General features: G+C 35.5%; 2 protein-coding genes and 1 non-coding gene across 7 annotated transcripts; 1 reads left to right on the forward strand and 2 right to left on the reverse strand.

The window, feature by feature from the left end:
- The first annotated feature begins 3777 nt into the window (after positions 1-3777).
- LOC18041060 lies at positions 3778-8575 on the forward strand. 5 transcript variants are annotated; one of them, XM_024184139.1, is made up of 13 exons: positions 3778-4024; positions 4262-4537; positions 4632-4957; positions 5083-5175; positions 5271-5361; positions 5692-5785; positions 6255-6352; positions 6659-6728; positions 7034-7137; positions 7230-7346; positions 7500-7576; positions 7739-7783; positions 7877-8575. In XM_024184139.1, exons 2-13 carry the CDS (start codon positions 4298-4300, stop codon positions 8400-8402), a joined length of 1881 nt encoding a protein of 626 aa, XP_024039907.1. In that variant the 5' UTR covers positions 3778-4024; positions 4262-4297; the 3' UTR covers positions 8403-8575. The 5 variants fall into 5 exon arrangements, with proteins under 5 accessions (XP_024039907.1, XP_024039906.1, XP_006435189.1 ...); XM_024184138.1 differs by having other exon boundaries at positions 4277-4537; XM_006435126.2 differs by having other exon boundaries at positions 4277-4537; positions 7910-8575.
- A 1233-nt stretch (positions 8576-9808) lies between these two features.
- On the reverse strand, positions 9809-9915 carry LOC112098710. The gene has a single exon (XR_002905819.1). It is a non-coding gene; the product is annotated as a small nucleolar RNA Z279/snoR105/snoR108 (small nucleolar RNA).
- A 592-nt stretch (positions 9916-10507) lies between these two features.
- LOC18041127 (L-ascorbate oxidase homolog) lies at positions 10508-12193 on the reverse strand (the record flags this gene model as incomplete). Its single annotated transcript, XM_024183872.1, is given in 8 exon segments — positions 10508-10614; positions 10617-10722; positions 10815-10893; positions 10976-11321; positions 11324-11352; positions 11443-11797; positions 11896-11998; positions 12083-12193. Coding segments are annotated over 8 exon segments (1236 nt in total), but the record flags the coding sequence as incomplete, so codon positions are not given.
- Positions 12194-13879: the final 1686 nt, after the last annotated feature.

The raw sequence follows: 13879 nt of genomic DNA on the forward strand, positions 1-13879 counted from the left end.
AAAGAATTTCATGTCCAACCAAATACTAAAGTTGAGATTGACAATATTTTTTACTCATTTTCTTTCCCCCTCTTTTCTTTCCATTCCTCTCCTCTTCCCCATTTCTTCCAACTAAAAGTGAGCTTACGACAAAAAGAAAGTGATTTAAATGAACTATTTTGTGGCAAATGCTTCACTCATTCCTCTTCGTGTTTAGATTTCATTGTTCAGATATTTATGTCAACTGTATGCCTATGGAATTACGTGATAAATTTGGATTAAATTTCTCACAATGGTTGTTTGATACACATTATGTCCACACTATTCCAATAATTCTTATGGTTTCACTTTTTTTTTTTTTTGTAATTTTTTTTAAATTAAAGTAATACTAAATTGAATTGCCAATTAATATTAATACTATCAACAAAAATTTATAGTAATAATTTTCTTTGCTTTTTTTCTCTTAAGAGAATCTACTTTACCCTCGTAGTTGAAAAAAAGAACACACCCACCCAGTTTTAATAATAACAAGAAATATTGAGACTTGAACCCACGTCCTAGTAGAATTTGAGAACATGGTTCACCGCCCCAACAGCTGTCCCGGCGCTTTTTCTGAAAAGGCAAAGATAAGGCAACGCTAGTATGTAACAGTAATTATATATGTCCATTACAATTTACAAAGACCATAACTGTTTTTGGCGAGAAGGACTACCTAGCCCGGCCCGTTTTCCAAACGGGTCCAACTGAAGTTCAGGCCTAAATTTGTCTTTATCAATTGATTTATTTTCTCCTGCCTGGTTGTTAGAAGGTGAGAAAAGTAAAAGGAATATAATCGGGGTTTCATTTTCCATAAAATGCGAGCTGATGTTGGTAAACCAGCTGCATTTTTATTTTAATTTTGTCAATTCCGGGTGTTCATATATCCTTCACATTTGAAGATGCTTGATGATTCAAAATTCAATTGATACAAATATACACTATTTTTATTATTTCCTTTCCAAAGTTAGCTTAATAATTTAGGAAAGTAATAATACTGATTGAGCATTCCTTGTTTATGAGCTATTTACCTTATTCTACAAAAGGGTTGTCCTTATCCTTGCAATCACAAAACATAAAAACTCATTTACATTTCAGTTTCACGCCATTAATCAGTTGTCGCAATAAGAAATAAAATTAATATTCGTTTGCTCTGCTTTGGTTAAAAAAAAAGATGGGAGGTCTTTGCTCAGGAGGGATGAAGAAGCAACAAAATGCTTTAGATCTTAATCTTGAGAGGCTGAAGTCAGAAAAAAGCACAAAGCATCACCACAAAGAAAACAGAATCACTCTCGAACCGCTACAGTTGCCATTTCCCAGGGAATTACTGTCGATGAAAGGGGCTTCCGAGTACAAGGTATGTTCAAATAATTGACTGTACTTTTTTGTACTTGATCAAATTTTTAGAAGCGAGCAGATATTTTAATGCATGATTATAGTAATATAAAGACGATGGCTTACACATAAACACTTTGAAGTTTTCAGTTTAAATTAATAATATGTCGAACAAAGACTTTTGAGTTCTGTTTATTGAAAATATACATATATACGCGCACACACGGTTGCTCTGTTAGTGATATACTCATATTTTGGCTACCAGGTCGTTTTCTCCTTTTCTTGAGATACACTTTTGGATTATAATTTTTTTTCCCCATTTCGTAGGCTGCTAAGAGGTCTTCGTTTATTGGAAGAGATGGCATTGGCGGCCTATCAATGACTGGTCCAGCAGTTTAATTTTAACATTGGAGAAGTCCCTATAGTTTAAGGCGTTTGCTTATTGATTGATTGATTCATTAGAGGAAACCAAAAATTCCTTGTACAGGTGTAGAAGATAAATAATCAAGGAATAAAAGCTTGTGAATATTGTTTCATTGTTCATCTCACTAGGCTGATACTCTGGGTTGGTGTATCCTTTCAAATTTATCTTCATATGGTTCTGTTCGGTTTATTGATTCGTTACTAAACATATCCCGTAAATGTTATTACTATATTGCTTTGGTATATTTATTACAATATAATTAATTGAGTTGTTAATCAAGAAAAGTAATGGCCTGATTAGGATTTGTTATACTGCACTATTAATAAATAAGTGACATAGGGAATCAACTTATCTGATAACCATGTTATTTTAAATCAACCGGAACACCCCCCCGCTAACTCTTGTTGCATTTTTATCAAGTTCACGACCAAGAGCTTATACCGAAAATGTTAGGAACTTGGCTTAATGAGCTGCAATGGAATGGAAGAGGTTGCTTTTGTAGAATCCAAAAGCAACATTAGCAAAGTCAATTTCTCCGAGTAGAATTTTCCAGGAAGGATTCAGGGAAAGTTGTGTACTCAGCCATCGATATCACACGCAGAATTAGCAGCATTCAGCTCTTTTTTAAAAAAATAAAAAATTTGTCAACGACACAACCCACCCCAAGCCAGAAAAGTCTCAGTAATTTCACAGTTTTGACAGAGAACCCTAATGGACTTTCGGTATCAGTTTCTAAGGCCTGAACAATGGCTACGATACGACCTTTTCAACCGATCATCTCATTCTAGGCTTATTGCTTGAAGAGTTTTGGTTACGTCATTACCGCATTTACCCTCCAACAAGTTTCATTCAACTCTTTCGTACTTTTCTGCACAAAAAAAGAAATGTAAGTACGTAGTTCTCTTGGAATAGAGATCTTCTTATAATAAAATCAAATCAATCTCAATCAGTTACCAAACCCCAAAAAAAGAAAAAAAAATTAATTTGCCAAAAACCAATCTTGCGATTCATGTGAAATCAGTGGACTTTTGGCTGATATTTATTATGACGAATGTCCAATCTTTTATTCCTTCTAATCTGGAAAAGTAATCCTCCACGTTTAAGAAGCATTTTAGTAATTAACGGCCGGCATTTTGGCCAAAGATTAAGTCAAAACTCAATTTGCTTTTGCTGCTTGACTTTGACAATTCAAAATATGTCAGCAAAGATGGATGTGTACGTTTGCTCATTATGCAATTAAAATAGAAAGAATCAATCAAGAATTAGTTTTCACATGCAATTTCTAACGGCCTTCACCTTTGTCTCCGTGGGCGGTGCGCAAGGTTTATTATCAAACTTGTCCTTGCAGTTTATGAACAGCACAACTTAGTATACAAGTGTGCCACTTTTCTAAAATTAGCCCCCATCGATGTAAGAATATTAATCACAATCAAAAGATGCAAGGTTGAAATCATGGATATAAAAGATGACAAAGGTTATGCTTATTTACGATTGAAGAGTTATTTTAATATAAATTAAAATAGTAGTATTAACCATAGATTATAAATTTTTTTTGCTAATTATGTTGTACGAACTGATGGTATATTGTTATATAATAGTTGCATAGTTCATATTGTTTGTTTTTAATAATTTTATTGATCTGTGTACAAAATTTTTTTAACATAATATTATCTAGTTTGAATTACCTTTTGCACACAGTTACTCGAAAAATCTTATAAATGGGTTAATTTTGGCTAATGAACTTGGATGGTGTTTATGATAAGGACTAATCTACAAAAAGTTGTTAACCTGTGGACAAATTTGTTACTTCTGCAAACTAAAGGTATGAGTTTAATATTCACCTAGGGATCAAGGCACAACAGAATGGTGAAATGGTCGTTTTAACAACTTTGAACTTTCATGTTGCCCTGAGTTGGGGGGGCAAAATAGTAAAATGGAAATTCAAAGAGTGATAGTAAAGTTAGTCAGACGTAACAAACTCAGACTCGGTGGGCGGGATTTGATTTCATTCCCTTCAACTAACAAACAAGATACACAGAATGACAAGAATAGTCAATTCAACTGTATCTCTTCTAATCTCTCCTCCCTTCAGCTATCAAATATCCCACGAGGTTTTCTTGCCGTTTATTATTTACTCGTTGTTTTGTTAGTTTATCAAATCAATCTCTTGGCAAACTTCATTGCTTGCCACCTCTGCTGTTATTCTTTCATACGAGCGTGCCGCCTTAATTTTCTTCAACCACTTTATAAGTAAGTTTCTTCTTTTTCTTTTTCTTTTTCTTTTTTCTTAAAATTGAAATTTCTGTTTTTTTTTTTTTTTAAACCTTGTTTGGTTAGCTAGGAACTGGAGGAAAAGATAAGACTTAGTAGATTCTTTTCCTGTTTAGTTGAATCATCTTAGTCAAAGTGTGAAAAAAAAAAAAAAAAAAAAACTTCTCAAGTTGCACTCTAATTTCATATTAATTTTGTAATATGTTTATTTGATAGTATTCTTTTGATCAGATAGAGGAAAGGGGGAAAAAAATGGGAGGTGCTTGCTCAGGAGGGACTAAAAGGCAAAATCAAAAGATTGGACAAAATACTTCAAGGTTTTCGGGGAAGCTGAAGTCAGTGAACGCAAGTAACCAGGGGAAGAATCATCATTCAAATGCAAATTTAGATGATCATGTGAAGAAGAAGGAGAAAATGAATTTGGAAGACACATCGTCCTTGCCATTTTCCTGTGAATTGGCATCAAGGCCTGACAAGAAAGGATCCAATAAGGTTTTGTTTTCAATAAATTTTACTACACTTTGGATATTCATAGTTGGATTTGATTGAAAATCTTTGCTTCATGTTTGTGTTTTGTACGTTGCAGATGACCCAGAAGAGGTCATTTATGGGAAGAGGCGGCGCCGCAGGCCTAGCAATGACAGTAGATGTTCTAGATGCATTAGGAAGTAGCATGTCGAGTTTGAATGCCAGCAGTGGGTTTATCTCTGGCGTAACTTCAAAAGGGAATAAGATATCTATATTGGCATTTGAAGTAGCAAATACAATAGCAAAAGGTGCAAACTTGTTTCAATCTCTTTCGGAAGAAAATATCCAGTTCCTGAAAACGGAGGTACTACATTCCTCAGGAGTACAAGAATTGGTCTCCACAGATATGAAAGAGCTGCTTAGGATTGCTGCTGCAGACAAGAGGTTGATGTCTTTTAGATTAAATATATTTTTTCTTTGCTCTGATCTTCGTAATGCACCATAAGCAAAGACCCACATTGGCATCACGGGTTTCTATTGTCTCATTGTTAATTCTTGGGTATTCACAGGGAGGAATTCGATGTTTTCTTGAGGGAAGTAATTAGATTCGGAAACCTATGCAAAGACCCCCAATGGCACAATTTGGATCGGTACTTTTCAAAGTAAGATGGACCTGTGTGATGAATTATTTTTCGGTTAGATTGCTGATGGTGAATGACAATGAATGTAACTTTTTGATGTGATTGCAACATTTCAGTTTAAAGTCAGAGTACTTAAACCATAGGCAGCCTAGAGGAGAGGCAGAAACGAGAATGAAAGAATTAACCACTCTGGCTCAGCATACTTCTGTAAGTACTTTCTCTTATAATTATAAAGCTTGGCTCTTGAATTGTATACAGGATTCAGTTACCATTCTCACAGGATGCTGCAATTGCTTGAATTAATAATTGTGCAATGCCCTTGTCCAAATTTGGGGGTCTTGTACAGATGCTATGTGATCCCACTGAAAAAATGAAGCTTTTTCTTCACTTTACAGTTCTAATATTTCAAACTTCAAAATATGTAATATGCTGAACTAGATGTGTCGAAGTATAAAATCTGTCAAATGTATGCAGTTAGTGTTGCAAAGCTTCAGTTTACTCATTCTACTCAGAATCTAACTTCTTTTACTTATGTAGGAATTGTATCACGAGTACAATGCTTTGGACAGGTTTGAGCTAGACTATCGACGAAAGCTTGAGGAACTGGATTCCTTAAATCTTCCTCGAAAAGGTTAGGCCTGTGTAAACTTGTTCTCTAACCATAGATCAAATAGAATAGGCTCAGGTATGCCGAGCTTTTATTTTTCTGACCATTGACAATTAGAGGTAGGTCTGCTAGCCTTTCCACTGACCATTACTCCTATATGTGCCAATAGCAGGACATTTGATACATCAGAGATAAATTCAATTAGCATTACTGTAGTAGAAATCATTAGCCCGTCACTGATTTTTAATGCTGTGCTTTAATTGATTGACACTAAGTTTATCTTCTCTTTTATTCTTAAATTTTATTGTTCAGTCTGCAGTTTATGTACATAGCATACTCATGGTCCTTGATTTTTTTCCAGCTGTTTTTCTTGGATAAATATTGCTTACTGTTATATTGCTGTAGATGAATGACTTTTTTATGTTTCCAGCTATAACTTGTGTGTGGAGTTGGTGCAGTAGTTTTATTTAACAGCTAATTCTATTGAATGCAGGAGAGGGTGTAACATTTCTGCATAGTGACCTAAAACAGCAAAGAAAGCTTGTAAGGAGTTTGAAAAAGAAATCTCTTTGGTCTAGAAATTTGGAGGAGGTATGCATTTATGAACAACTTATTATTATTTTTTTTTAAAAGGTCGGTATGAACAACTTATTTTTACTGCCAAGAGAAGCTGAGTGTGAACCTGTGAGACTCTTGAAGATCGATTGTTGATTCATTTCTGCTAGTTGAAACTTTCCTTCAATAAGTTATTTTACCATATTTTACTTTAATTTTTCTTTCTTGCACCATTCATACTATTGAGTCTATGATGGTCATGGTATATTGCATTTTCTGTTGTCAATAGCAAATCTAAGGCTGTTGAGTACACTCCTTGAATTTTAATTTTGTTGATTGCAGGTCATGGAGAAGTTTGTTGAGATTGCTGCATATATGCATCAAGCCATCTTGGAAGCATTTGGAAGTGATGGTATGAATCTGGGAGAGTGATATCAACTCTTATGATGAAACTAAGAGCAACTACCATTTGAACTTGAAACTATGAATCATCTGCATACACGTGTATTAGATGAGTGTGTGCAAGTATCTGCTTGGTCGGCTTTAAAAACTTGGTCCAAAAGTTTAATTGCTGCAAAGAAAAAGATTGCAATCTGTTGGATTTTCATCTCAACTGGAAATTTTTTATTTGCTCTAATTTTACTTGAATCTTCCAGTACAAGTTGTTGGCTTTGAAGAATGCCCTTTAAATCTTATGCTGTTGTCATTTTGTTGCAGGCAGGACACTGATTAGTGATGACCCCGCTAAGATTCCAGAGAGCCTAGGTTCAGCAGGGCTTGCACTGCACTATGCTAACATAATCAATCAGATAGATAACATTGTAAGTTACTTTGTCTTCTGTAATTGTGTTATGCTATATATGGAATCAATTTTCCAATTTGAAAATGTAACTTGAGGAAATTTGTATATTAGGTATCTCGCCCTTCCTCCCTTCCTCCCAATATGAGGGATACATTGTACAATGGGTTGCCAGCCACTGTCAAGATGAATCTACGTTCGCGATTGCAGACGGTTAATGGGAAGGAAGAGGTATGTTCTCCATAGAATAGTTGACTTCACCTATTTCCAATGTTGTCAAACTATGGTCGTAACTGAGGCTTCAGTGTAAATATAGCATTGATATGATACAAATCTATAATATTACCTTGGTTACTTAATTGTTGCATGTTGTATTTCCTTCAGCTCTCAGCTTTTCAGATCAAAGCAGAAATGGAAAAGACACTTCAGTGGCTAGTTCCAGTTGCCACCAATACCACAAAGTATGTCAAACTAGAGTTTTATGAATACTCTTAACTGCTTCGAATTTGCCTATGTTTCCATTTTGTTTCCTGTATGAACAAAGGTTCTTTTAATTTTATTTTTTCTTATTTGCCACTTTCTTATACATTTGCTTCCTTTCCTTTTGTTGTAAACGATGATAGAGCACATCAAGGTTTCGGCTGGGTTGGAGAATGGGCGAACACTGGGTCAGTCTCTTCTCTTTCTCTCCCCATATACAAACATTTAACACACATGCACACAGCACACTCATATATATGGTGAATTGATTCACTGGATAGACGTTCCACGGTCTTTTTCCTTTTGTTTGACAGTCATGAATTTGGCAAGGGTACAGCTACGAACGACAACCTGACCCGATTGCAGACGCTTTATCATGCGGACAAACAGAAGACAGATAAATACATACTTGAATTGGTGATATGGCTTAACCGATTGATCAGCATATTAAGACATAAAGATCATGGTTCCCAGCCTCTGCCCACTCGATTCCCCACTCAAAAGGGAACGGTTTCGCACTCTCAGATGCCGAGAACTCTTTCTCTGAACTATGGTACTAAAACCCACAGGATTCAACTATCACAAGAAGAACAAAATTTGTTAGACAAAACGAATGGGAGGAGGTTAATTCCCGGAATAAGCAAAAGTCAGGAATTTTCTGTAGCCAAGAAGAAGGGATCTAAAGTCTGGGCATTGTGCAAAAGCACTGGGAGCTCTCCTAACAGAGAGATGAGTGGGAGGCAGAACTTGGACCATCCAAAGGCTAATATCTTAGATGTTATGGATGGGTTAGATTCCTGGTATTGAGCTCCCTATAGTTTTGTTCTTGATTAAATCCCATTTTAGGCATCTTATTGGCTTCTTACATATCTCCTCATTTTCTTATTCTATTGTACCAGTCCATTGTATATATAATTCTTGGATGGTGGTCTATTTACTAGAGAGGTAATAATGTTTATACAAATTTATTGGTTTTCGTATGGGTAAGAGTGTTGGATGTGGTAGTCCCACAACAGTTTTTCAACTGCAAAATTCTGTGAACAAATTATATTATCAAAATCGCGACATGTTTTGATATTCATTTAACAAACTAGTTTTGCATTTTGCTTTAGTTAAGCCTACTGCACTCATTTTCACTGCTTTTATGCACTTGCCGTTTCTCGTTTCTCAGCTCAACTAAACCATCTTCCCCAGATAAGACGTCGGCACGGTGTGCACTTTGCCTCCTTCATGCTGTCTGTCTTTTCCACTAAGTTAATGCAAGAAACAATCCACAACAACTTTGACTCAAAATTCAGGTTTTCTTTTTATTTTATAAGACCCCATCTCCAACTGTTCCACAATCTAGAAAACAGTTGCACCAACACCATTCATTCACTATATAATTGTGTCATAACTTCTTTGGTGGTGCTGGCGACGTGGTACCAATGGAAATCATCAAGACCAAGAAATCATGTCTAATTTTCTTGCTTCTTAACTTTAACTCTCCCTTTCTTTATCCTGGAGAAGCTCTATCCCCAGCTGAAACAACAGAAGAATCAACACCACAGCTAAAAACACCAGCTGGCCTTCCACAGAATGGCGAAAACACACCTCTTCTTGCTTCCCCTCCATTTCCAATTCCAGCTACAACCAAAACTCCGATCATTGGACCTCTGAACAATCAGGGACAGCAATCTCAAACAGTCTTACCACCGCAACAACAGGTGATTTATCCACAACAGAGCCTAAACCAGCCATTCTCAGGCTTCATTCAGCCATTTGCTTCCGCAAACCAGCCATTCGTGGGGGTGAATCGGCAGCCTTTTTCTTCTTCCAATCAGCCGTTTGGGGTTAGTAACCAAGAAGGCTTGGCTGATAACACTCCTCTTGACGGTGGAGTTTCAAAAAAGAGTAGCTACATCATAGCAGTTCCTTTGGCCTTTTTATTCGCTTCGTTGGCCAACCTAGGATTTACTTTTTAGGTCCATGGTTATTACTTCTGCTTGCTTTTGTTGTATAACGTCGTGCTGCAACGTACAAATCCTATTATTCAAAATGGCATTTCTATTAAATTTCAAATCTTCCAATTGCCTCTTAGAAATTTTCCCAGTGGAACAATTGATTACTAATTGAATGAAAAATAAAAAATAAAAATTAATACTCTGTTTCTTTCAATATTCTAATTAAAACACAATGAATATTTCTATTTCAAAGAATGATTCCTTCAAGTAGGGATCAGATCGGTAAAGATGGGAGTGCCCAGATTGTCGTAACCAGGCTTTGGGGCGGACACCCATCTCGCAGACTTTTAGCGAGCGATGACCACTCATCACATCCCCGTTACTGCCTGAAGGATCATAAGAACCGAAGGCAGCCTTCGAGTTGGTAATTTATAGCGACGCGTCGAATAATTACCTTTATTCATGAGCGATGTGGGATAGCGTCTTCACGCCCACAAGGCCCAAGTTTAAGCCATGGTTTCTCAATCACGCTATCAAATCGAACGGCTTGTCCCCAAAAACATCTATATAAGTGCGACATTTAGTTGTTTATAACCAAGACGTGACTATGTTGTCGTATATTTTATCAAACTAAACTGGTGTTAAAAAGAGGAATTTTGTAGCAAGAATAGTAAAGTACTCTTCTTGTTCTTTACGGTTCATTTTATTTCTAAAAGATCAATGGTTGAAGAAAAATACAATGCTTACAACTCAAGGCATGCAACAAAATTCCCAGAAGACAACGCCATTGGCTATCACACAATTTGGTTCCATATGATCAGTATTCCTACCGTTAGTGGAAAATAAATAAGCTAATAAACTAACAAACCAACAAATCTAACTATAGCTAAATATATCCTATGCTACTGAAAGAATGGCAACATTCGCAAAGGTCCATTAAAAAAATATTTTTAAAAGTCATGATATAAATTAGCAGGCCTTCCTTCCACATTTAATGATATTTGCTGCCGGAATTGGAGCTGCAACTGCTTCAGGAATTGTTGAGGGATCATCCTCCCCAACACTTTTAACTCTAAATATAGCTCCTGCCCAAGATACCAACTCTCTGCATCTTGTGATCTCAAGTTCCACGTCCCTTGATTGTCAAACTTTATCAATATTGCCGTCCACGAAAATGGATAAACCTGCTCAATAATCACAAGTACAATGTCACAACATTAACTTGACAGTTACACATAATTCAAGTTTAATTATGCAACTCAATTGACAAATCAACCTAAACCGTATAACGAGACACAACGTCAACCATGTTGTATACTGCCATCTTACTCTCGTCCCATGGCCCCCGATCTATTCTGTAAAGCAAATTGCATCACACAATGTCACCAAGTACATTTTTGTTAAGCCAGGTAGAAAAGAACTGCAAGTTTGGCTCACCCAACAACAAAGAAATTGTAGCCATCGATGTGGTATGATTGCAAATATGAAAGAGGATTGTAGAAAACGATATGGATGAAGTCATGGCAATTGACATTGATAACTGAAGTTCCCAATGTAGGGAAAGTTAAAAATGGGGAGTCAGAGTCGGGGGAAATATCGACAGACGCTATATCATAAGGTAGTTGAAAGTATTCAGCTAACTTCAATGGCGTGTCTGGGTGCACAAATGATATTCCATTGAGTGTATATCGGAGTTTCATTCCGAGATCATACATAAGACCCTTTTTTATGAACAATGTGCGTGAAATATTAATGCTTCCATAATGAAATGACCCTTGAGGATAGGCCTAGCAGCTCCTGCTGATAAATCCCACCTGTTAAGAACAACCAAAAAAAAAATAAATTCAACCCGATTGTTTCATGTTTCACTCTTAGGCATAGGTGAGTGATTCGTGTTCAATTACCTTATTGAACGAGCCTGTTCCATTGAGAATATGTAATCAAAAGGGTGTGGCCCTGATGGAAGAGGGCCAAAAGGGTCTGCTTCAGAGCCTGGATAGCGTATTATGCCGATGCCAAATAGCTCAAAAGGTGCGAAACGGGAACTTGTAACCATGTAAAAAGACACACCATTAGTTTAATTCTTAGCCGTTACTAAGACTGAGTAAGATTGGCCAACATGAACATCCAAGCTGCTGTAAAAATTTTGGAGAGTGTAAGACCCTTCAGTCTCCACCAGCAATAGTAAATGGTCCTGAATCCTGAAGTTTATAGTTGTTTTCAAGCCAATGTTTGAAATCCTTAGCCCGTAAGTAGCCTCTGCAACACACAATGAAGAATAAAAATGCTTCAAAAAATAGCAGAAGCCATATGATATTAATAAATGAAAACAATCTGGGCCCCAAAAGGATTGTCACCTGGTTCAAAATAAAAAATTGCTTGATTAGGTTAGAGTCCATTGATGAGGATCCCATCCGGTAGGGGCAAAGAGTTTCCAACATCAAGTGATGCTCTCATGTCCTGTAGGAATACATTTTATTTCTCCATTACACATAATAAGTGATATCATTTTTTAATGTCATATGACTTGTATCATAAGCTTACCCAGTGATCAGAATTATACCAATCTCCAATGAGAGGATCAAATTCTCGGAGTGGTTGAGTAAATGGAACAGGAATAATGTTGCGGTTATTCACACGGATTGCACCGTATCGTCGGCAACACCAAGAAACGTATCAGTACTAAATTATTTTCGGCCTTCAATTAGGAAGGAGTAATAACATGATCATGATGTATTCTATTAACAAATAAAGACCAGTAAGAGTTATAGATGTTAGTGACTTGTTTTACTGCCGACTTTATACTTTCAGAAGAAATTTTAAAATATGTCAACCATACAAAAAGTAAATGATATTATGACCAGGGGCGGAGACAGCATATTGATTGACTGGGGGCTTACTCAACGGCGATAAAAAAAATTAAAAAAGTAATAAATAATAAATTTAAAAGATTTATCATATTTCAATAGATGTTTATAATTATCCTTTATGAGTTTTCATACATTGATAACGTTGCATTACAACTTCATTATCAATATTATTGTAGGCTGTTTAAAAATTTGATTAATATTAATATTTATGGACTTGATTTTAGTTTGCAAAGCCCATCTCTTTTTATTTGTTTTAAAAACTTAGAGTGTGAGAATTTAAGTATAATTATGTATTAGGGACTTGAATATAAATTAGTGGGGGCTTAGGAAAAATTTATTAGAAATTTTTGGCAAATCAAATTAGTTAGTAAAAGATTTTTTTTTTAGTGGGGACTTAAGTCCCCACCGGTCCCAAGCTAGATCCGCCACTGATTATGACACATGTATATTTATTTTAAAAAATTATCATGTAAGTAGTGATTATATTAAATTCAATTAAACATATCATGCATGCATCAATTGATTGTAATACGTCATAAGTATTTTAGAATTTCTCATACTTCCAGTTCCAGTATTAAGCTTAATAAATTTAGGGAGGAAGTGAGAAAACCAAACACCGTTATTTAGTCTTGTTGTTGCGTAGGCTGAAGCCCAATAAGATTTCAGCCCCCAGAAGGCCCAGATTCAATGAAAAAAATAATAATAAACGGGCAAACAAGCAAAAAACTCCAAGTGAGAATTACGTTCTTTATTTTGCAAATTTTGTTTGAAATCAACGTCACTCAATTCCCCAGCAGAACTCCTATAGATATTATATTTTTTTAAAGCCAAATAGGTATTAGAGTTTAAAAACTTAGATCGTATTTATTTGCATACCAAAATAAATGAACAAGTTGAACACATACAAGACTACAATTCTTAACCCATGCAAACACCCTAAAATTTTCATACAGCATCTGCTGAACATTGTTAAGGGGATATCTGCCGAACAATGTTGGTTGTTAATGGGATATTTGCTGAACATTGTTCAACATTCTCCTCATCATTACAATAAAAAGTAACACAAAATTTGAAATTAAGTACTAAAAAAATTTTACATTTTTATGATCATATCCTTACGTATGCATGATTATTTTCTTCTCAATTTAAATTATTAAGTTTTGTTTCTAAAAATGAAAAAGATGGTTTATAAATTTTGGGTGTAAAAAAATATGGAAAAAAATTGCGTTTAAAATGTGGGTATAAAATATAATCAATAGTGATAGGAATGAAGATAGGAATGGTGATGAAGAAAAGTGGTGAAGGAGACGTCGTTGCTTAAGAGAGAAAGCAAATGAAAGAGAGTACGATAGACATTCTAACATCTAAATATCAATTTGAGTCCCAACCCATATAGTACTCATTCGTTAAATGGTGGTTAAGTAATTTTATAAGTAATGAAATCTATTATGCAATAAATGGATGAGACATG

The sequence above is a fragment of the Citrus clementina genome, unplaced genomic scaffold (genome assembly GCF_000493195.1).
Source record: "Citrus clementina cultivar Clemenules unplaced genomic scaffold, Citrus_clementina_v1.0 scaffold_5, whole genome shotgun sequence".
NCBI classification, from domain to species: domain Eukaryota; kingdom Viridiplantae; phylum Streptophyta; class Magnoliopsida; order Sapindales; family Rutaceae; genus Citrus; species Citrus x clementina.

Coding starts and splice junctions, on each gene's coding strand:
- LOC18041060 (XM_024184139.1), top strand. CDS start 4,298: ATGGGAGGTGCTTGCTCAGGAGGGACTAAAAGGCAAAATCAAAAGATT. Junction 5,362..5,691: donor CTCTGGCTCAGCATACTTCT/GTAAGTACTTTC, acceptor TTACTTATGTAG/GAATTGTATCACGAGTACAA. Junction 6,729..7,033: donor GGAAGCATTTGGAAGTGATG/GTATGAATCTGG, acceptor ATTTTGTTGCAG/GCAGGACACTGATTAGTGAT.